The sequence below is a fragment of the Pongo abelii genome, chromosome X (genome assembly GCF_028885655.2).
Source record: "Pongo abelii isolate AG06213 chromosome X, NHGRI_mPonAbe1-v2.0_pri, whole genome shotgun sequence".
Classification (NCBI taxonomy): domain Eukaryota; kingdom Metazoa; phylum Chordata; class Mammalia; order Primates; family Hominidae; genus Pongo; species Pongo abelii.
The window spans coordinates 20,044,053-20,067,895 of NC_072008.2; the positions used below are offsets into that span (position 1 = coordinate 20,044,053).

At 38.4% G+C, this 23,843-nt stretch overlaps 1 protein-coding gene across 18 annotated transcripts in view; it reads right to left on the reverse strand.

The window, feature by feature from the left end:
• The window catches only part of BCLAF3 (BCLAF1 and THRAP3 family member 3), a 74,703-nt gene that overhangs the window by 25,416 nt on the left and 25,444 nt on the right, over positions 1-23,843 (reverse strand). For 13 of the 18 annotated variants that reach the window (XR_010139029.1, XR_008518033.2, XR_008518034.2 and 10 more), the window contains exons 3-8: positions 23,176-23,745; positions 22,140-22,802; positions 12,484-12,659; positions 10,876-10,990; positions 10,086-10,149; positions 7,821-7,936 (exon numbers count right to left, since the gene is read on the reverse strand). Coding sequence is in view for 14 of the 18 variants with exons in the window: in XM_002831444.5 (XP_002831490.1) it covers positions 7,821-7,936; positions 10,086-10,149; positions 10,876-10,990; positions 12,484-12,659; positions 22,140-22,802; positions 23,176-23,745 (1,704 nt within the window). In the remaining 4 variants the exon portion in view is untranslated. The remainder of the gene's footprint in view (positions 1-7,820; positions 7,937-10,085; positions 10,150-10,875; positions 10,991-12,483; positions 12,660-22,139; positions 22,803-23,175; positions 23,746-23,843) is intronic. The other 5 variants (XM_063721275.1, XM_063721277.1, XM_063721270.1 and 2 more) reach the window with 1 other exon arrangement.

Sequence of the window (23,843 nt, forward strand, 5' to 3'; positions counted from 1 at the left end):
TCTAGAACCTTTGGCAGCACTGCCCCCCTCCCCTTCTTGCTGACAGCTCTTACTGGTGGAAGCACCAATGGCTCATGACCCAGCCCATTCAACAAAGGCAAGGTGTATGACTGGCTCAGGGTCCCCTCACTGGCAGAGCTGAGGCCTCTGATACTGCAGGACCACAGCAGCGAAGGACAGCCTCCTCTCTCCCGTCATCATGAGGTACTGAGGCCACAAAGGGCTCTTCTCAGGCAGCCCTATCTGGGAGGGAGGTCCTTCCCTGGGCTCTTCCTCTGATCTCCAAAGCCTCATTTCCACAGCCCTTGGGGATTCCTCTCCGTGTTACATCCTGCATCTCTCTACAATGCTTCTCAGCCCCTTCCTGTGTCTTCTGCAGGCCCACCTTCAGTCTTTCCCATGGATTCCCCACTGGCAACAAGATAACTTCCACACTCCTCATCGTGACCCCCAAAGCCCTTTCTGCTCTGGCCCTTGCTACCTTGCTCCAATCTCCCCAACAGGCACACTGAGCTTCAGGATTTTTTGTTTGCTTGTTTTTGAGACAGAGTCTTGCTCTGTTGCCCAGGCTGGAGTGCAGTGGCACAATCTCGGCTCATTGCAACCTCCACCTCCTGAGTTCAAGTGATTCTCCTGCCTCAGCCTCCCGAGTAGCTGGGATTACAGGCGCACGCCATCACACCCCGCTAATTTTTTCTATTTTTAGTAGAGACGGGGTTTCACCATGTTGGCCAGCCTGCTTGAACTCCTGACCTCAAGTAATCCATCCACCTTGGCCTCCCAAAGTGCTGGGATTATAGGCGTGAGCCACCGTGCCCAGCCGGGAATATTGAAGTACATGTGGTTCCTGGCACAAAGCAATCTCTCCTGCTTCTACACCTTTGCATGTGCAGTTCCTTCTGTGACTATTTCCTTCTGCTTAGATTAACTTAAAGATTTAGATCCATTTGTACCTCTTCAAGGAAGAGTTTCCTAAACCCTTCTGAGGTGAACTAGGTACTCCCTGCTATGGGTACATGAAGCATTTTTGGGTCTTAACACCTATCACTCCGTATTTGTAACTACCGGTGTACCTGTCTGTTTAACGGAACAAGTTGCTATTCCTTCAGAGGAAGCACTGCGGATGATTCATTTTGTGGCCCCAGCTCTGATCCCAGAATCTGACATGAAATAGACACTCGGGGTTTTTTAAATGTTAAAAAGGCCTATGCTTTGTCAAAACGCTCACAACAGTAGGTCAAAAGAGTAAAGTGCAAAGTTGTATATTGAGGATAATTTCAATTATTCAAAATATACACATACGTGCCCAGAAAAAATAAATGACAAGGAATGTACTAAATATTAACAGTGGTCATCTCTGACTGGTAAAATTAGGAATGCCTTATATTTTTTATTTTATACTTTATTATATTTTTCCAAATGATTACCATTAGTGTGTATGACTACTTCTACAAACAAAGCAATGGATTTTTAAAAATTCTCTTTGCAAAGCACATATCTGATGAAGGAGCTGTATCCAGAATATATAAAGAACTCCTACACTTCAACAATAAAAAGACTTTGATTTTAAAATGTGCAAAGGATTTGAATAGAAATTTATCCAAAGACATACCAATGGCCAATAAGCACATGGAAAGATGCTCAACATCATTAGTCATTAGAGAAATGCAAATCAAAACCACAATGAGATATCACTTTACACTAACTAGGATGGCTATAACCAAAAAGATGACAATACCAATGTGCATAACAGCACTATTTACAATAGCCAAAGGGTGAAAGCAATACAAATGTCCACAAACGGAAAAACAGACAAACAAAATGTAGTACAGCCATACAATGGACTATTATTCAGCCTTAAAAGAAAATGAATTTTTTTAAAAAGGAATGAAATTCTGACACATGATACAACATGAATTGACCCTGAAAACACTATGCTAAGTGAAAGAAGCCAGAAACAAAAGGACAAATATTGTCTGATTCTACTTATATCGGATACCCACAATAGGCAAATTCATATAGACAGAAAGAATAGAGGTTACCAGGGGCTGCAGAGAGGAGTGCATGAGGAGTTACTGTTCAATGGAAACAGAGTTTCTGTTTGTGAAGATGAAAAAGTTCTGGAAGTAGATAGTGGTGATGATTGTACAACGTTGTGAATATACTCAATGTCAATGAAGTTTACACTTAAAAATGGTTAAAATGGTAAATTTAGGATATGTATATTTTGCCACAATACAAAAATTAAATCCTTTGATATTTGATTTTTGACCAGGCAAATGAATGCTCAGATTAAAGAATCTATTTCCCAGCTGCCCTGCAGCTAGCCATGGCCATGGGACTAAATTTTGGCCAAGTTATCATGTGTAAATTTCAAGAAGTCTTTAAAGGAAAGGCTAGTATGAGGACATGATGGCTAGAGCACAAATACCCATCTTGGATCATGAGGCAGATGCTACATACAGAGGATATGAGAGGAAGAAGATCTAAGCAGCCTGGTTCCCTGATGTGTCCACTCTACCGTGTAGACCCTATCATGTAGATTTCCTACCTCTAATCTTTTTTTTCACTTGAGAAGGAAATACTTTTTTTCTCTAGCTCTTACAGTCCATTCTCCACCCAGCAACCACAGTGATCCTTTTAAAATTTAAGTGAGATTATGTCTCTTCTCTGTTTAGAACCCAAAATGTTTTCTAACTTCATCCAGAATAAAATACAAAGTCTTCATGTCCTTCAGTTCTTCAAAGCCCTTCGTGATTGGCCTCATCTACTCTCTCCCTTTACTACCCTGTCACAACCCCACTGTCCCCCTTTCTATTCCTTAAACAAAAGCAGGCATGCGCCTGTCTGAAGGTCTTTGCTTTCGCTGTTCCCTCTCTTGAAATACTATCCCCTCAAATAACCCTATGGCTAACACCCTCACTTAATTCACAACCCAGCTACATTTTTTTAAAAGTCATAAGTGTACTCCATGACCACCCTCAATAAAACCATATCACACATGTCACTCTTTGCTATTAAATTTCCTCTTCTGCCTTATTTTCACCTATCACTCCACTGACATGTATTTATTTTCTTTCTTCTACCATTAAATTATAAGTAACATGAAGACAAAGGTTTGTATACAGTTTTTCACTATATCCCCAGTCCTTAGAACAGTAACTAGAACAAAGAAATCAATATATAAATATCTGTTGACTATATGAATATATCTTTATAAAGTTCACTATACTTCAGTATAGATTATGACTATTGCAATAGCAAGAACAAAAACTGATGTTTTCCCGTAACCTGCCCAGCTAAAACAACAGTCTGTCATTCCAACTCCTTGTTGAAAAATAAAAATAAAAAATAAAAGAAATTCTTGGCAGTTTGATGTCCTCTTCAAGTCCACTGATACTATTTTTTTTTAAATAATTATTTTATTTTATTTTTTTTCTTTTTTTAATTTACAATTGTGTTTTTTTCATTATTATTATTATTATTATTATAATACTTTAGGCTCTATGGTACATGTGCGCAACGTGCAGGTAAGTTACATATATATACACGTGCCATGCTGGTGCGCTGCACCCACCAACTCGTCATCTAGCATTAGGTATATCTCCCAATGCTATCCCTCCCCCCTCCCCCCACCCCACAACAGTCCCCGAAGTGTGATGTTCCCCTTCCTGTGACCATGTGTTCTCACTGTTCAATTCCCACCTATGAGTGAGAATATGCAGTGTTTGGTTTTTTGTTCTTGCGATAGTTTACTGAGAATGATGATTTCCAATTTCATCCATGTCCCTACAAAGGACATGAACTCATCATTTTTTATGGCTGCGTAGTATTCCACGGTGTATATGTGCCATATTTTCTTAATCCAGTCTATCATTGTTGGACATTTGGGTTGGTTCCAAGTCTTTGCTATTGTGAATAATGCCGCAATAAACATACGTGTGCATGTGTCTTTATAGCAGCATGATTTATAGTCCTTTGGGTATATACCCAGTAATGGGATGGCTGGGTCGAATGGAATTTCTAGTTCTAGATCCCTGAGGAATCGCCACACTGACTTCCACAAGGGTTGAACTAGTTTACAGTCCCACCAACAGTGTAAAAGTGTTCCTATTTCTCCACATCCTCTCCAGCACCTGTTGTTTCCTGACTTTTTAATGATTGCCATTCTAACTGGTGTGAGATGGTATCTCATTGTGGTTTTGATTTGCATTTCTCTGATGGCCAGTGATGGTGAGCATTTTTTCATGTGTTTTTTGGCTGCATAAATGTCTTCTTTTGAGAAGTGTCTGTTCATGTCCTTCGCCCACTTTTTGATGGGGTTGTTTGTTTTTTTCTTGTAAATTTGTTTGAGTTCATTGTAGATACTATTTTTAAGCTACTTTATCAAACACACTCCATACCTCTATAACAAAACAACTCATTTACATTGTAGGAAACTTAGTAACTCCAGTTAGAAAAGGCAGAAATAGTGTGTCAAGAGAAAACATGGAGACATCAGAGTAAGAAACGGGTAAGAAGTGGAAGTAAATCCAGACTGTCCCCAACTTACAATGGTTTAACTTACAGTTTTTTTTTTACTTTACAATGGGTTATCGGGATGTTGCCCTATCATAAGTTAAGGAGCACCTGTAGAGAACAGATGGGTCCTAGAGGCTAGACAGAACCCCCAAGGGTTAGGTTTGCTTGTGAAAGATCCTAAGGCATCAGGGAATAGTAACCCAAATCTAAATGCATTACAATTTAGGTATCCTCTGTCTTGTCTACTCCTTTGGGAACTCTTCATTCATTCAACAAATGTGAACTGAGCTCAGGGCAGTGGGGATACAACAGTGAGCAAACACAGACAGAAAGGCTGCATATAATTTTTTGAAGGAAAGCCACACAGGTGAGAAATCACTACATCCTATGACTTATGATTGCATCATGTTTCATTTCTTTCGCATTTCTGTGGAAACTACCCTGACTTGATTTTAAAAGTTTATATGAAAACATATAATGAGGTCAATTTTTATAAACTGAATTTCTAAGATAAAAGGATAATATACTTTTCTTATTTAAATAAGGAAACTGAATTAGGATAAAGTGAGAGATTAATAACAAGAGTTGGCAACGATGTGGAGCAACTGGACCCTTCACATGCTGCTGGTGGAAATGTAAAATAGTACAGCCACTTTGGAAAACACTCTGGCAGTTCCTCAAAAAGTTAATCATAGAGTAACCATCAAACTCATCAATTCCACTCCTAGCTATATACTGAAGAGAAATGAAAACAGGTATCTGCACAAAAACTTGCACACAAATGTTCACAGCACAGTTATTCACAAACAGACAAAAAGTGGAAACAACCCAAATGTCCATCAACTGGTGAATGGATAAACAGAATACAATATAGCCATACAATGGAATATTATTCAGCCATACATAAGAATTCTCATGCTACAACATGGATGAGCATTAAAAACATTATGCTATAGGAAAGAAGTCAGTTACGAGAGGCCACATATTATATTATTGTATTTATATGAAATGTCAGGCCAGGTGTGGTGGCTCATGCCTGTACTCCCAGCACTTTGGGAGACTGAGATGGGTAGATCCCTTGAGCACAGCAGTTTGAGACCAGCCTGGGCAACATGGTGAAACCCCGTCTCTACAAAAAAAAAAAAAAAAAAAGAAAAATTAGCCGGGCGTGGTGGCAGGAGCCTGTGGTCCCAGCTGCTCGGGAGGCCAAGGTGGGAGAATCACCTGAGCCTCACGGAAGGTTGAGGCTGCAGTGAGCTGTGATTGTGCCTCTGTACTCCATCCTGGGTGACAGAGAGAGACCCTGTCTCAAAAAAAAAAAAAAAAAGAAAGAAAAGAAAAATGATTATATGAAATGTCAGGATTAGACAAATCCATAGATACAGAAAACAGAACAGTGGTTGCCAGGGACCAAGGGGGAAGGAGAAATGGGGCAGGGAGTGGCAGCTAAGGGGTAGAGGGTTTACTTTTGGGATGATGAAATGTTTTGGAATTAGATAGTAATGATGGTTGCATAAGTTCGTGAATATACTAAAAACTACTGAATTGTTTATTTTTGCAGGATGAATGTTAAGTAATGTCTCATTTTTAAAAACTCCTCATGGCTCCACTATGCCTCACCACCTATCCAATACAAATAAAATAATCCAACAGACCCAGCAAAAGACAGCTTGTAGGAACACATCCTTGCACACTACCACACTGTCCTCAAAGCTAGCATTCATAATACTTAATGCTGACCAGCTACTTTACCTTACACTCATCACTTTACTTAATGTTCACCACCACTGTGAGCTAAGTACAACTCTCATCCCTATTTTACAGATGAGGAAACAGAGACAAAATAATTTTCCCAAAGTTAGTCACATAGCTAGGAATCTAAGAGCCAGGCACTGAACTCAGGTCCAACTCCAGTGTTGAAGTTCTTAATCACGTCAAGGGGTAAAGATACATCCTAAAGCATCTTATGATCTTTAAAATATGCTGATTGTCTTAAATCTGTTTTTAAAATCCTGTTTCTTGGTACTCTGGGTTTCTTACACTTGTTGAGTCAAGAAAAGCATGATAGAGAGCTTGTGTCATGAAGGAGCACAGTCATGTCATGCACTAACCATATCATATTAGGAGACTGGAGACTTTCACCCAGCAAGGGACAACATTTTTACTCTTTCATTTTCAATTGTTTTATATGCCTCAACACATCGTTTCACTATGTTTTAATTAGTTCTGAACTTATTGTCAGAATCAAGTCCATATATTCTGACCTAGTTAGCTACAGACTTGACTTAAAAGTCTTGTCAAATACATTATCTTAGCAATTTGATAGAAAAGATTATGGAAAAACAATTAGCACTGTCTCTTTGTATTCATACAGTCTCACTTTCTGGGAGATCCAAGTAGTATAAGAACTCAAGTGAACTGAAAATGTTGTCCTGTTCAATTATACCTCATAATCATATGGGGCCCCAGAGTTGCCATGAGTTCCATCCATATGGTGTTCAGAACTAGAAATAAACTGGGGTTGATCTAGACTACTAAGAGCCCCTAAACAGAAATATGAGGTTAAGAAAGAAAAATCTACTGAGGATCTATTTGCTATATATGACATAAGTACTTCGCATGTGCCAACTCATTTAATATTCATAACTGCCCCATAGCATAAACTGATTTTAACATCATTTTACAGATGAAGAGGCTCCAGAAACTAAGCAAATTTGTCAAGATCGGTCAGCTTGTAAACTGAGAGAGATGAGATTCAAACTTAGGTCTCCTCTGCATTTTCTACTACACCTGCCTCAATTTCATGGACAACATCCATAAAATGTGGATTTTTTTCACTTTTTGTCAGTACAGTTATCCACAATTATCCAGTATAGACATCCACAAAGAGTCCCAAAAGATAACTGTACTGACTTCAGGAAATTTTCTACTATTCAAAGACTAACCCAGAATCTAAAGGGCAGAATGTATCAGAGTTTCAATCAGCTCAAGCTAAATAGTCTGTAAACTTGCTGGTCCTGCCTCCTGCTAATATTCTAAAAGTGGTAACACTCCTCATCAGAATTACGAAGACCTCAAATATTCACCTACCCCATAGTTTTTGTTGTTTAAATCAAACCGCATATGATAATCACTGAATAACCTGGAAACATTTTAATAGATTTCACTTAAACATATAAGATGGATTTGAAGGAGCAAATCCCTATATTAAAATGAAAATGATCATCACACAAAAAATGTAAAAATATGGTAAAACCCAAAGCTCCCTGATAACAGGATGTTTGTCATCTACTGATTACCTCTCTGCAGCACTAGCTACGTGAAAAATGTGCTCATCTTCATTCTGTAACCGTTCTTTTCGCCTTCTTTCAATGTCATGTCGTAGGTCATTTGGATCTATTATTTTGATCAGAGTCTGAGGAATTTTGACAGAAGACAAACCATTCACATTACTTTTAGTTGCACAAAGACCATATCTAACAAGAACCTTAATTACAAGTCCTAGATAAGTTATCTTGTACTCATCCTGCTAATGGTATTGTAAACTCATACAAATATTTTGAGACACAATTGACAATAAACAGTCAGAAAAGTTCCTAACATTGAACCAGGATTCCCACTTGTGGGACTCTAACCCAAAGAAAAGGTTATCTACCTAAATAGATTCAAAACATTATATTTAAAATAACAAAAAACAGAAGCAACTTAAATGTAAAAAAAAAAAATTAAGAGGAAGGGAAGAATGAGTAAATAAATCATGGTAAACTTAAGTCAAAAGAATAATGTACAATCATTTAACTTATGGTAATAAAGACTATGTGGAAGTCAACATAGAAAAGTGCTTATTGAAAAAAGTTAATTAGGCCGGGCGCAGTGGCTCATGCCTGTAATACCAGCACTTTGGGAGGCCGAGGTGGGCAGATCATTTGAACAGGAGTTCAAGACCAGCCTGGCCAACATAGTGAAACCCCATCTCCATCGAAAATACAAAAATTAGCCGGGCGTGGTGATGGGCGCCTGTAATCCCAGCTACTTGGGAGGCTGAGGCAGGAGAACGGCTTGAACCTGGGAGGTGGAGGTTGCAGTGAGCTGAGATCGCGCCACTGCACTCCAGCCAGGGTGACAGAGTGAGACTCAGTCTCAAAAAAAAAAAAAAAAGAAAAGAAAAAAGAAAAGAAAGAAAGAAAGAAAGAAAACAGTTAATTAAAACTTAACAAGGGCCAGGTACAGTGGCTCATGCCTGTAATCCCAGCACTTTGAGAGGCCGAGGCAGGTGGATCCCTTGAGTCCAGAAGTTCAAGACCAACCTGGGCAACATGGAAAAACCCTGTCTCTACAAAAAATACAAAAATTAGCCGGGCGTGGTACTGCATGTCTGTAGTCCTAGCTACTCAGGAGGCTGAGGTGGGAGGATCACTTGAGCCCAGGAGGTCGAGGCTGCAGTGAGCCATAATTGCACCACTGTACTCCAGCCTGGGTGAGACCAGGACTCTGTCTCAAAACAAAACTTAAAAAGCCTCAATCATAAAAGGTCATAGCGAATTCAGAGATTTTACATAAAAGGAATGTTATTATGGATCAAGTAAAAAGAAAAAAGCATACAAAACTACATATACTATGATAGTGACTACGTTAAAATGCAAGCTATAAGACTGCCAGAAAAGATGACTAAATAATAGTTTGTGCTAAATGACTAAATTATAGGTGATTTTTTAAAAAACCACAGATTTCCTGTAAGTTGATTATAGGACTTTGATGATTAGAAATTGCCTGAAAATATCATTTGTTCAACAAATTAACCTATCTCCATAAATTCAGCAAAAATTATAATCATTTCACAAGTGAAAAAATTATTTATATATTCTATCAGAAATCTATTAAAATATCTCCTCTACAAAGACTCTTTATTCTCAATGAATAAATTAGCAGTTCTTTTAGAACTTGATATAATTCTTCTAAAACAAGAGCCAGTTTTCTTCCCTCCTGGCTAGTCAAGACAGTCTTTCTAATTAGCAAAGAAATGGGGGGTGGGAGGGGAGGTGTTGGGTGGGAACCACATACAACACATGAATAAAGAAATTTAGTCCCTTATTTCCCTTATTTTGCTAGTTCATATTCCACAGAATGTTTCGTACATTCTGCAGTAAACAGAAGGGCAATATCAAATGAAATTTTTCGTTCCTGTGCATTCATTCCACGTACAATTTAAAAATATATTCCACATGATTGCTTTGAAAAAAATAGGTATCTAACATACTTTCCATAAGCTTTACAGTGTGGATTTTGGGGATGAATATCAAATGCTGTAATTGCGTGTCAATTTTACAAAGCTGTTATCCTTAGGGATTGTCCCTCTTAGGGAATATTTTTGTCTTTTGTCAGTATTCTCACTCCAACCTGGCTGATAGTCAGAATCACCCGAAGAGCTTTTTAATTTCAGATTCCTGGGTTTCAATCCTCCTTCTTCATGTACTTTAACGCCCTTTCTCTCCCAACCACCAATCCCCTTGCCATTAGTATACAAACAGTAAGATAATTTCTCATCAAAAATTGTATTCACTAACCTGTTCCGATTCATAGATCACAGCTTGTTTACTCTGAAGCTCGGCCAAAGACATATCTATTCTCCTAAAATAATAAAGGCATAGTACAACTAAATAATTATGTTATACACTGATACCCTGATTCTACTATTACAGAATAGAATTTGAAATAAAGCTAGTATGTTTTGGAGATAGCAAAAGAAACTTGCTGCCAAATAGTTTTTCACCTATATAGCAGTCTCCCAGGATATACATATCCTGTGGAACACACTACAGGGAAGCTTTAGTGGTTCTCAAATCAGTAGTCTGTGTAATCTCAAACTTTGCTCTGGCGATATACTGCATTCTCACATGTATTCAAATCAGCTCACAAGACAAGGTACACCACCTGCTCCAACAAGTGCCAGCAGAAGACACGTGGTTTCATCTGGCTGCCCTCAGAACACCTATTTGTGACCACACGAAGCAACCTGTGATTTCAATGGCTTGAAAACTGTCTTTCATTCTTCTACTGAGGACCTCAGGAAGCAATTACTATTGACAGCAGAAGTGAAGTTAGGTATGTAAGCATCTTCAAAGTCCTACACATTTAAACAACGCTAGTCAATGTTTTCAGTGCATCCTATTCATTCCATCGAAGTGCAGTGGCCAGATAATGCTTAGATTATCCTATTATTTTTGTGCAGGAAATGCAATCCTACAGTCTACAGCAAGCCCAGGTGAGCAGATTCAGAAAGCATCCCCTTCCCAAATCTTTTCTGAGGTGTATCCCCATTAGTTAAATGGGTATAATATGGTAATCAATCATTACCTGTGTATTTCTGGATCTGAATTCAATGTAATTTCATTAACATCTGCCTTGTGTATATCTTGCATTGTTGAGAAACGCTCATGTAAAGTAATGCCAGGTGATGGAAAATAATTTGCTGAAAAAGGAAATGAACAGTTTTATCTCAATGTTAAGCTGATTTCACTTAAAAGATTACATATAAGCACAGAAAGAAGGGATTATTTTTTAAAATTCAACCTGTTTTCTCTTAGAAATATGTGGGACCCAAACTTATTTCACAGACTAATTTGTAGCGCTCATGTGCCTTCCCAAGCCCAAACAAGAGTAAAAACACCTGATTTATTAATCGAAGAATTTTCTATCTGACACGCCTGCTTACTTGTCCAGGGGAAAAGACAATGGCTCTCTCAAAGCAAGGACCTTTCTTCTCCAAGGTAAGACTTACTATATCTGGAAAGTAAAGATGGCATAGAGCTTCACAGTTGAATGAAAATAAAAAGTAACTTCAAAAACAAGCCTGAAACATCAAAACAATTTCAAACAAATACTAAATGTTATGTTTGCATATCACAGAAGGCCTTCTAATGCCACTTTACTTTAATTTACATTAAAGTTCATGAAAACATTTAGAAATCAGCTATGCTACACACTTTTAATAGGATACAGAGAAAGAGAATACACTTGGCCCATCAGAATGCTACTTAAGCAATCCTCTTCCCTAATTTACTGTTCCTGTTCTGGGACAATCTCCTGGATTTTTCTGCAAATCAGCTCCATTTCTGCCAAGAATCACATTTCCTTTGGGTGACAGGGACTGGAGCTGAGAGGATGAACTGTTTCAGACAAACTATGTGCTTTAAAGTAAATACATGCCTTAGTTTGAGGGACGCAGAGAAAAAAACTCATTTTCAAAATATATTTTATGAAGGTAAGAAAGATTAATGCAATTGTCTTGTAGGAAGTACAAAATAAAAAATTTTAAATTCTTGAAGGCCTCCAGTTTGTAATACCTACAACTGCCTTATTTGTGTAGCATCACTGGGGAAAGTTGTTCTATATCACTGAATTTTCCAATTAATGGAAACTCGCCAGAAGCAAAAACAAAACAATGTAATGCAAACCATTAAAAGTATTTATTACGCAACTCCCAGTTATAAAGAATGCCAAAGCAAACTAGAATCTTTCACTGATCACTCAGTATCATCCTTAAGATACAAAGTCCTAGTAATGCCCTCAGGGGGCTTTAAGAATCATAAAATGACCTAGGCTTCCTGATTTCTTGAGTTTCCTATCTGTTTTTTGTTGCTTCTTCCTCCCTGTTAGGTTACCAGTTATTGTTTCTTACTGCTCTCAGTATGCCTTGTCTTTTGCAGCAGCCAGCCTCTCCCTTTCTAACTTGAAAGTTCCAATCTACTAACACTTGAAGCACAAGGTTATTGGAACTAGATATAAAGAACAACTAGGCTCGAATGAATGCCTGATACTCTCTTCAAAAGATTTCCTAATTCACAGTCTAGCTTACAATGAAATATTAATTACTATTAAACTATACTGCAGGTGTTTACCTGTATCTCCTGAATAGTATATTACTTTTGTGTTATCCCTAACGTATGTGCAAAATATACCAACCTTTAACTTGATGGATTATTGTTATGATTTCCTGAGCAAATTCTCCTGTAGGTTTGTTTTCAGTATTCTGAGTTGAGTCAAGATGTTCAAACACTGGATGAAAGTTCTCACTTTTCCTGCCAACAGCAACCAAATCATGTGACATCTGTCTCTCTGTGGAATAGCTAGAAGCAACCCTAGAATAATTTGCAAATGTTTAACTAAATTTGAAACTATTTTGTGGAGAAAATAATTTATCAAAAATTAAGATAGCTACAAAACTAAAAAGATGTATATCTTTTCTTATAATTAAGGCATTAAATTCCATGCCACAAAACACGTACAATAACAAGTAGGAGAAAATAACTACAGATACATGGCTCTGAGTTCTTTCAAATCAGAGGTCATTAAATATTTGCCACTTTAATAATAAAATCCTTCAAATTCTAAATGAAACAATTTTTACTTCAAAAATACAAGATATTAAAGACACTTACTATGCAAAAAGTAATCGATTAGATTATTTTCTACTTCCAAATGGCCAAAACATTGTTAGTCCAGCAAAATTATTTTATCTTGAAATACTACCACACTTTAAAAGCTGATATCAAACATAAGATCCTCTCTAACTTAATAAAAATCCTTATATCTTTGTATCAGTAATAAGAAGCTTAGAATAGTATTTTGAAATAAAATTCTGTTAAGAGATTAACTTAATTACAAAGTCTCACTAAATTCTCAGAAAATAGTCTTAGTTGTTACACAAAGTTATGATTGTTAACACCAGTTACAGTGTTCACTCTCAATGTACCCTTAAAGAAATACTACCATTTATTATATAACCCTGGCTATCTTACCACTTTAATGCCTTCTGAATCTTATAACTTTTGTTAAGAGCTCTCCTGACCTCTGAGTACTTTTACAAACTAATGGTTATGATACAGAGCTAACAATTATTGAGGGCTTACCACATGCCAAACATGGGGGCTTAGAGCTTACCAACATGATCTCATTTCATCTTTACAATAACCCTATGGGGAAGGTGCCACCACCCTGAGACAATGGATGTCTTGGTTGCTTTGTTTCACATCCCAGAGATTGAGCATTCAAATGAACATGTCTTCCAAGTGTCATAATGGAAAACTATACCTTATTCCAAGAATGCTGCACTTGCTTAAAACTACTCAGAAATGCTTTGTCTGCAGGCACTTCATGCATCAATGAAGAAAGTTTCTCATTATTTTATATTTATATCTCATTTTGGACCCAAAATGGCACTAATCAGCTTGTACCTATCTTATTCCTCTGTACTTAACTCTAAATTGCTTTTGGCTCTTCTCAAAAATCAAGTTCATTGTCTAAAGAATTGACATTTGCAACTGCTGGGGTTCTTAATGGCTATATTACAGGCTCAGAAGATAAATCCGAAAGACAGCCCTGAAGTATGTTTTAAATAACAGGACATCACTGGAATAAATAGCTCATCATATAGCAGAAAGCAAACAGATAGATGTGTCTGGGGGTATGAGTGCACGCATGCACATATGTACTTATTTATTTAAGTCATGTAACAGCCATATATCCAAACTGCTGCAGGGTTATGAGGGGCTTACAGATATTCTTTAAAAATTTTAAGTCCTCTAATAAAATGGTTCTGAGCATCTATTTATAACTTATCAGAGGAAAGGCTTCCATCTGACTTTCCGTGCTCCCTGCTCTCAGACCAGCATTGCCAGGGACAACTCCCTGCCAAGGCAGAAACACAGAAAAGTAATCATGCAGCAGGTTGACCGCACTGCTGTGGTTTCGTTGATTCATTAGAAGGACTTTCATTAGAAAGAAGGCCCATTTCCCTTCTTTCCTTCTAATTTGCTCCAAGCTTCCCACTGTGTATGTGATAACTAGCTAAGAGACATTTGCTGGCAAATGTTAGAACACCCCATAACGACCTCCACTAACAAAGAATTACAAATGCTCTCTGTTTAAGGGGGTTTAAAGTTACAAAATTCCTGTGCCATACCAAAAAAAAATAGCCTTTAAAAACATTTTATAGGAGGAAAATAGTATATTTAAATAGAACTATACAAATGGTGCATCCACAAGAGGAAATCAGTTGATAAGGTTTTTTCTGGCAGCCTCAGTTTATCCCAAGAGGAAATAAGCTGATAAAGATGTTCAGTTTTCCAATGGGTAATTATTAACATTTACTTATAATTTCTTACAAATTACTGCTGAAACTCTTGTCCCCACTCCATGCTCAATCCTCAATCCATAGGAGTTACATACTTTGAAGCTATTATATATTTAATTCCTGAAATCTTAGTGTTTAAACTTGTTATCCATTAAAATTTATCCTAGAGTTCCTCTACTACAAGATCTTTAATTAAAAATTAAAATTATCATTTTCTAGAAAATATACATTAACATAACCTCCAAATTTTAGTCTTTTAAAAACAATTATGATACTTTTGGTACAAGAAAAACCCTCTTCAGACTTGAGAATGCAAAATGTTCTAAATATTTATATTTGTAAATGTAATCATCTTTTGGTTCACATTTTACTTTTTACTATTTCCTATGGCATGGATTAACAAGTTAATAATTTCAGTAAATACCCCCAAAGCAAGTAGTTAAGCCAAAAAGATCAAATGTTCTCATTTGAGATGCATTTTAGACAATTTAAAAAATTAAAATACAGCCAAAAACCTCTATTCTAATACTATTTCTGGTACCAGTTTCATTAAATCTTCCAAGATCCTTTGTTCCCTCAACTGCACTTTCCTCATTTATTTTTCGGTTTAAGGATATTTCCACCGATGTTCTCCCTGAGCGTTGTGGGTAATAACCAAGAAAACGTAAAAAGCTACATTAAACCTTAATTTCCTGTTGCATACACTTAGGACTCATCAAAGAAACGAACTGCATGGCAAAACAGCAACAAAAAACCCAACAACAACCAAAACCAACAGATTCCCCTGCCCTCTGGAAGCTTCTAATATATATCAAAATCCGTATGACACATATAAAGTTTTCCTTTCTGTCTTCTTCCAACTAATAACTAACATTTCATACAGCATCTTACAGTTCATATAAGGCACTTTCCCAATTACAGTCACATGCAGCATAACGACGTTTCCGTTAATGATCACTTAAACGATGGTGGTACTGTATTTCTAGTGTACCCTTTCTATGTTTAGATATACGAATAGTTACTGATGTGTTACAATTGCCTACAGTATTGAGTACAGTAACATGCTGTGCAGGTTTGTAGCCTAGAAGCAATAGGCTCTACCATATAGCCTAGGTGTGTAGTAGGTTACATCACCTAGGTTTGTGTAAATACACTCTATGATTTTCAGACAGTGGCAAAACTGCCTAACAAGACATTTCTCAGAACGTATCCCCATCATTGAGCAATGCATGACTATATATAATTTGCTCCTGTCTTCCCAAGAACCAATTTAGAAATTGTGGAGTTGATGGAAAAAGTTCAGGGAGATTGCTCCTCCCTAATTCCTCATCTCGTTACTTTTTGCACAAAAGTCCTCTAGTGGGCCTCACCAGCCCCAACATGCATTCAGTCTACCTCATAGACGGCAATCCTCCAGCGGCCAGAACTGGGCTGCTGGCCCTCTCCTATCAGCTGATAATGTCAAATCAGGCTGGCAGTCGCAGCATTCTTACCTTTCAGTCTCCTTTCCCTCTATTCCTTTTCACTGACTGCTCAAAACCACACAGGTCAAAGTTCATGTGTATGTTTTTCTGCCATTGTTAACCTGTAAATATAAAATTTCTTTTGCCTCCATGTGTCTGAATACACCAGCCTTTGAAGCCTAGCTCACATGTCAACTACATGATGCCTCTCTTCAATCTCCCAGCTTGGTACCACCCATCTTCTGCCGAGTCACACATGCACTCCAATAAACCAAAGGAGGAGGAACCTAATCGTATGCAGCTCTATAGTCCCAGGGCACCCTAACAGACTATCTCACACAGGGTAGGCCCTCAAAAAATACCCACTGAATGAATAAATAATGAATCAAAAATGACTTGGTCAATTCGAAATGAGTGTTTCAGCTACAGAGATGATAAGGTCAAGTGCGGTGGCTCACATCTGTAATCCCAGCTACTCGAGAGGCTGAACACTTTCGGAGGCCGAGGCAGGAGGATTGCTTGAGCTCAGGAGTTCAAGACCAGCCTGGGTAACATAGCAAGACCTCATCTCGACTAAAAATTAAAAAAAAAAAAAAGCCAGTCATGGTGGCGTGTGCCTATAGTCCCAGCTACTCGAGAGGCTAAGGTGGGAGGATCGCTAGAGCCCAGGACATCAAGGCTGCAGTGAGCCGTGATCACACCACTGCACTCCAGCTTGGGTGACAGAGCAAGACTCTGTCGAGAGAGAGAGAAGACTTCAACATTTTATTTTTATTTTTGAGACAGGGTCTGGCTCTGTCACCCAGGCTGGAGGGGAGTGGCGTGATCTCGGCTCACTGCAACCTCTGCCTCCTCAAGCCAACCTCCCACTTCGGCCTCCGGATTAGTTGGGACTATAAGTGTGCACCACTACACCTGGCTAATTTTTGTATTTTTTGTAGAGATGGAGTTTCACTATGTTGCCCAGGCTAGTCTCAAACTCCTGAGCTCAAGGGATCTGCCTGCCTCAGCCTCCCAAAGTGCTGGGATTACAGGTGTGGGCCACCATGCCCAGCCAGACTTCAACATTTTAATTGAGGCCAATTTAATTTTGTTTTTTTTTTAACTTTCTTGGCTTTTATTTTTATTTTTTGCTTAACTTAGACCAATTTGAATTTAATATTTTAATATAAAATTTCTAATATATACTAAAGTTCAGAGATGAACAGGATGAGCCTCCATGTGTCTGTCAACTCAGCTTCAATGGTCACCAACACATGGCCAATCCAAGCAGACTCAAAGACCCAGGAGGAACTGCAGGTTAATTTGGTCCCAAAAGGTTATAGCCAAGTGACCTGCCCAATGTCACAAAGCTGATCAGTGGTCCATAGGAAGACAAAAACCTATGCACTCTAACTGCCAACAGAATCCTTACACAAGGCCCCCTAAGAGACACGAAGAGAAGCTAGGGTCAAAAATAGGAATGAAAGGGAACCTTCTCTCAATTAATTTTTGATTTTAAAATGCATATGAGAAATTAAAAGTAGGGGAGAACTTTAGTTTTCTATGCTATATAACAGCAAGGTGGCAGATTTGGGTATAAAAAATATCCCCACCTGCAGCTTATTTTGCCTCCAGCGGAACAGTGTCCATCATAGGTAAACTTATGTGACTAGGTTCCCTTCCTTCAGTCTCAGTTATGGCTTTTCACATTGTTCCCTGCCTGCGTGATACCCATTTCCTCAGAGTGTCAGGGTCCCAATGTCCTTTGGGGCCCATTGCCCACCTCATCCCCTTTCCAACTGGGAAAAGAGCTGATAGGGGTAGAGACACCCCTCTGTGTCTCTTCAGTGGGAAATAAAGGATTAGACACAAATGTGGCCAATGTACTCAGTCCACCATCAACTCTGATAGCTATGAATGCTGATGGACAACCTTCCCCATGTCCCAGGTGTCTCGTATCAGCTTCCCATGAGATCAAAGGAGCCTCTGATCCATCGGCAGCAGCTTATTCTGCTCCAGATATTAGTACCACCTCCTCCCTCCTCCTCTTCCTTCCTGGCCTAGCCAAGGGTCAAGCCCTCACCCACTCAAGCCCAACATTAAACTAACACCTGCATTTGTCTTCCCCAAAACTTCCAGATGCATATATACAACAGTTCATGTTTTGCATATGTAACAACCTTAGTAGAAATTTTCATACTGTGATTCCCTAACTTACATTCTGAAACATATAATTATGACTCAGATGTAATTTCTGATAATGAAGTTTCTGACAGAGTGGATCATTAGAATACAGTCTTTCTTAACAGAAGCATTAACTATGCAGTGAACATTCAAGCAAGTGTTTACCTACTGCTGTTCTAGATACAAACTAGAATCTAAAAAAATCACAGTGATAACCTTATGTTTTCAACCATACTGATAATTGGAAGAACAAATATCAATTCTCAACCAAAGCTAAGTAAATAAATGCACAAAATTAGCCATCTTAGCATTTCCAAAAAAAGCAGATAAACTCTCTAGATGTTAACCAATAAATAAACTTCTCTCTGCATTCTATGATTATTTTACTCTTTTCTAGAAAAGAAAAATCTAATTTATATTAATAGTTGAAAACATAATTCTACCGAGGGCATTATCTTTGTTTTATGGATCAGTCCACATATAATTAAATCCAAACCACAAAATTCACCCACAACCCATTCACCAGGAAATAAAGATTTTGTTGAGTATGACGCTTTATCATACTGAAAAGATGCATATATTTGCTCAGTTATTTATTTTTCAGGTCTTTGAACAGAGAGGATTTGCAGTGGAGGCTATTATACAAGCGATCCTGCAGGCCCTGGGCAGGTATTCAAATGGCCCTGGTATGCCGCCAGACACCAGTGACAGATTATGAGATTTCACAATATCATAGTTTATAAATTCAAAATAAAAGATGCAGCAGTCTCCATTTTAAACTCATTTTTGTGACACATGATAAAGATCAAGCTTCCATTTCTCATATCAAATTATAAAATTAACTGTTCAGTATCTCTAATGAGGTCTATTAAAATAAAACTCTTCAAAACTGGTATTTCTAGCATTCTTTAAAAGTGTTACAATTTTAAAATTCTCTTTTAACTATAACACACTTCATTATTAAATATGGGGGTATCATTACTTTTATTTTTTTAGTTTTTATTTTTGAGACAGGGTCTCGCTTCGTCACCCAGGCTGGAGTGCAGTGGTACAAACATGGCTCACTGCAGTCTCGATCTCCCAGGCTCAAGCAATCCTCCCACCCCAGCCTCCCAAGTAGCTAGGACTACAGGCACATGTCAACACACCCAGCTAATTTTTGTATTTTTTGTAGAGATGGGGTTTCATCATGTTGCCTAGGCTGGTCTCGAACTGTTGAGCTCAAGCAATCAGCCTGCCCCGACCTCCCACAAATGCTGGGATTACAGGCGTGAGCCACTGCACCTGGCCACATCATTACTTTTATTAAAAAGTTAAAGATTTTTATGCATTTGATTGTATATAATTTTACCTCAAAAGAAAAAAGAGGAACTATAAACAAAATGTATAAGGTAATGGGAGTATACTGACATTTGCGACTTACTTTGAAAAATATCCAAAAAATAAGGTGGAACAATAGATGAATAGATAGATATGTAATTATGAAAGTAAACTGTTAATCGTAGACTTTAGGTGGTGAGTATATAGGCGTTCACTGTAGAATTTTTTCAGCTTTTCTGTATGTTTGAACATTTTCAAAATAGAATGTTGGATAGAAAAAAAGCTTAAGGCTGGGCACGGTGGCTCATGCCTGTAATCCCAGTGCTCTGGGAGGCCAAGGAGGGAGGATCGCATGAGGCCATGAGTTTGAGACCAGCCTGGGCAACATAGCAAGATTTCTATTTCTACAAAATAATTTTTATTAGCTGGGTGTGGTGGTGCACGCCTGTAGTCCCAGCTACTCAGGAGGCTGATGCAGGAGAATCACTTGAGCCCAGGAGTTCAAGGCTGCAGTGAGCCATAATCGCGCCACTGCACTCCAGCCTGGGTGACAGAGCGTGACCCTGTCTCGAAAAGAAAGAAAGAAAAGTATGTATGTTATATGTTATATATGTATATCTCATAGCCATCAGGATGTAATCCAATAATCCAAGCTCCCTTTTTTTTTTTTTTTTGAGACAGAGTCTCACTCTATTGCCCAGGCTGGGGTGCAGTGGCATGATGATGGCTCACTGCAGCCTCAAACTCCTGAGCTCAAGCGATCCTCCCACCTCAGCCTCCCAAAGTGCTGGGATTACAGGCATGAGCTACTGTGCCCAGCCCTTAAGGTAACGTTCTTAAACTTGGTACTTACAGAAGCTTTTGTGCTTTTAAGATGAAGAACTAGTAGGAGATATAATAGCACAAAATTATTTAAGACATATGTAAAAAGATGCAAAATTATTAATATGATACCACAGCAGTCATGTGTAAATATACATAGAAAAATAACTAGACTAAAATGCAAATAAAATTGTTGTGGAGTAGTAGAATTATGGGTGATTCCCCCCCTTTATTTCTTGAACTTTCTGTAATATAATCATACTTATAAATGCTTTCTGAGCACATATATATATGCACATATGTATATTTAAAAATATTTTCTACAAGTGCAATGAATGTAAAAGAACTATGAGGTGGGGTGTTGCCATGTCTAAATTTAAGAAAAGGAACAGGGGCCAGGTACAGTGGCTCAGGCTGGTAATGCCACTGCTCTGGGAGGCCGAGGAGAGAGGATCATTTGAGGCCAGGAGTTTGAGACCAGCCTGGGCAACAGAGAAAGATTCCGTCTCTACAAAAAAAGAAAAAAATTAGCTGGGCATGGTGGCATGCACCTATAGTCCTAGATACTCAGGAGGCCAACACAGGAGAGGCAGGAGGATCATCTGAGCCCAAGAGTTTGAGGTTACAGTGAACTGTGATCATGCCACTGCACTCCAGCCTGGGCAGCAGAGCAAGACCCTGTCTCAAAAGAAAAGAAAAGAAAAAGGAACAAAAAATATTTTGTTTTACAAAAAAGGACTTGTGGGTTTACCTCCCTCCCCATTCTACCCTTTGGATTTTGTTTTCTCTCATTTTTGGTTCAAATACAAATGAGTCAAGCATGAATATAAACATACCAAATCAACATGGCCCACCCCTTTTTCATTCACATACTGGTAGTGTATTAAGGTCATGAACAGTTTTAGCTGTTTAGTTTTAGGCCAACTGCAGTGCCTTATTATTCTCAGAATCCATAAATGGAAGTAATATTCATCAAGGAGCAAAGCACGTGAGTCTGCTTTTAAGAGAATATAACCTACAACAACAACAGTCTATTTTTTTAAAGAATCATTAAGGGCTAAAGTAAATGTCTTATAACTAGGTATCTTCCCAGATTATGGTATAATTTCCTCTACCTGGGAGAATCTAGTTAGTTGAGCCCCAGTCATTATGAGATGGCAGCAAAAACCACATTAAGTCACCTGCCTTGTTGAGTCATAAGGGAACACGTGGATTTGAGCCCGAGCCACTCTGACTTAGACAAGTCACTTCATCTCTCAGGGCCGCGCTTTCCTCCTGTATAAAACTAGGGCCTGCTAAGGTCCCTTTCAGCTCAAAAATTCTCTGAATTTCAGGCAACAGAGAGCACAGACTCCGAGAAACTGAGCAAGGACTAGGTTTTCTTTAACTCTACCCAGCTAATCCTTGCATAAGGAAAACCTGGCAGCATAAAAACACGTGAATTCGTGAAGAGGAACAACTCCACAGAATGCCCCGCATCCAAGAAGCATCTGGAGATAGGATGTGGAAACAAGGAGACATGAAATCGCTCCCATGTAACTAATCACAGGAAACAGCCTCACTACAGGGCTTTTTTTTTTTTTTTTTTGGGAAAATTCTTGGCAATCCCTCCCACTCGATGGACTCTAAACACACTATTAATTCCATTTTTGAAGCTGCAAATAAAGATTGTAGAAACATTATTAAATATCATAAAGAAAAAACAAAGATAATACCTGAATGTATCTACTGTTTTCTTCACATCTACTTTAACTGTAAGTGATTTCTTCCTAAGATTGATAGGCGAGGGTTTCACATCAGAAAGTTTTTGACTTTTATCAAGTTGGTTACTGGAAGAATTGCTCTCTTTTCTACAATCCCCTTCTTTCTTTATTTTTTCCTTCCGTTTGTCATTACTAGATCTCAAATCAACATCATTTTTATTTGAATAAGTACAGGCAATGCTGTCTTTCTTAGACGGTTTAAAAGGTTCTTTGACTTGTCCATCTTGAGTCTCTCTCCCTCTTCCAGTATTAAAACAATCTAACTCTCTATTTAGAGGGCCTTTTTGAAAACTGTATTTTCTATCTTCTTCCTTACAGTACTTCTGAGTTCTCCCATCAGAAAAGTCCTGGTCCCCATCCAAGAGCTTAGGACGTTTGTGACGATAGTCATAGGACACTTTGGTTGCTGAACTGGTCTCTGGGTGTTCCCTCTCAGCATGTCGATAAGTTTGGGGCCCAAGGTTCCACTGGTCTGTGTCCTCTTGGTAAGGTGGGAGGGAATGCTCGGGCTTCCACTTTGGGTTCCTGGCAGGCTCTCTGCTTTCATACCTCTCCACATCTTTAGGTCTTTTTGATGTGTGTCCATATTTTCTGAAATCACGATCCTCAGGATACCTGTGTTGACATAAAGCAGGTTACACTTGCAATAGAGAGAAGAAAGGGAGAATTTATATGTGTAGAATGTTGGGCAGCATGGCTTTAAATGCAGAATGCAGTGGCAAGTTAATCTATAATCCCTTAAGCCAATTCTACAGGCACAAGGCAGTTAAAGAGGAAAATACCATCTTTTAAAAGTATTCTAGCCATCAACATGATTTACTCTAAAAAGAAATATTTCACTACTACCAGTACCCCATAACTAAATTACAATGCTTTTTGTCTTTTTAGACAAAAGCTTTTCAAGGTGGTTATCTTCAACCATAAAGTAAACAGACCTTTTCACTTGAGGCTTTATATTAAATTACCGAGGTTTAATGTTTTCCTATACCTCTTCTGAAATGAGCTCCTTGTCTCAAAGTCTTCAGAGCCTCTTCTAGTTGACTGGGAGTATTTTTCTTCTTGTATCCTCTGGTGCCTCAACTCATCTTCATGCCACTTTCCTTCAAATCTAAAAGAATCTGCTATTGACCTCTGAGGTGGTTTCCCTCCTTTCCCACTTCCTCTAACTCTGTGGTCATCAGGACTATACCCTCCTTGCACTTTCTGGGGATAAGAATTCCTCTCATGCTCTTTGTAGGGTATACCCTCTGAGTATTTGGGCATATACTGAGCTCTCCTGTTACTGTCCCCTCTTCCAGGCGAATATCCTCGGTGAGGCTTATACATATAAACATTTTCTAAAGAGTTTCTTATGTTAGGGGAAGGTGATCTATGTTCATAAGACTGGTAATATATATTTCCACGAGAGGGAATCCTTGGTTTACTCTGTCCATGTTTCTCACTGTCCATTCTCCAAGCGACGGGTCTTTTTGGATCCTTCCTATATTCACAGCCATAATGCCCGTGTGAATGTCTTTGCTTGTAGTGTTCAGCATTTCTAGGTACTGGTGATAAAGACCTATGTAAACAAACACAGAAAAGTGTAATTCATTTAATCAACTAAGTGTGTCTCAATATGACCTACCAAAAACAGTTGCTTTTCCTAGGATCCCTCGG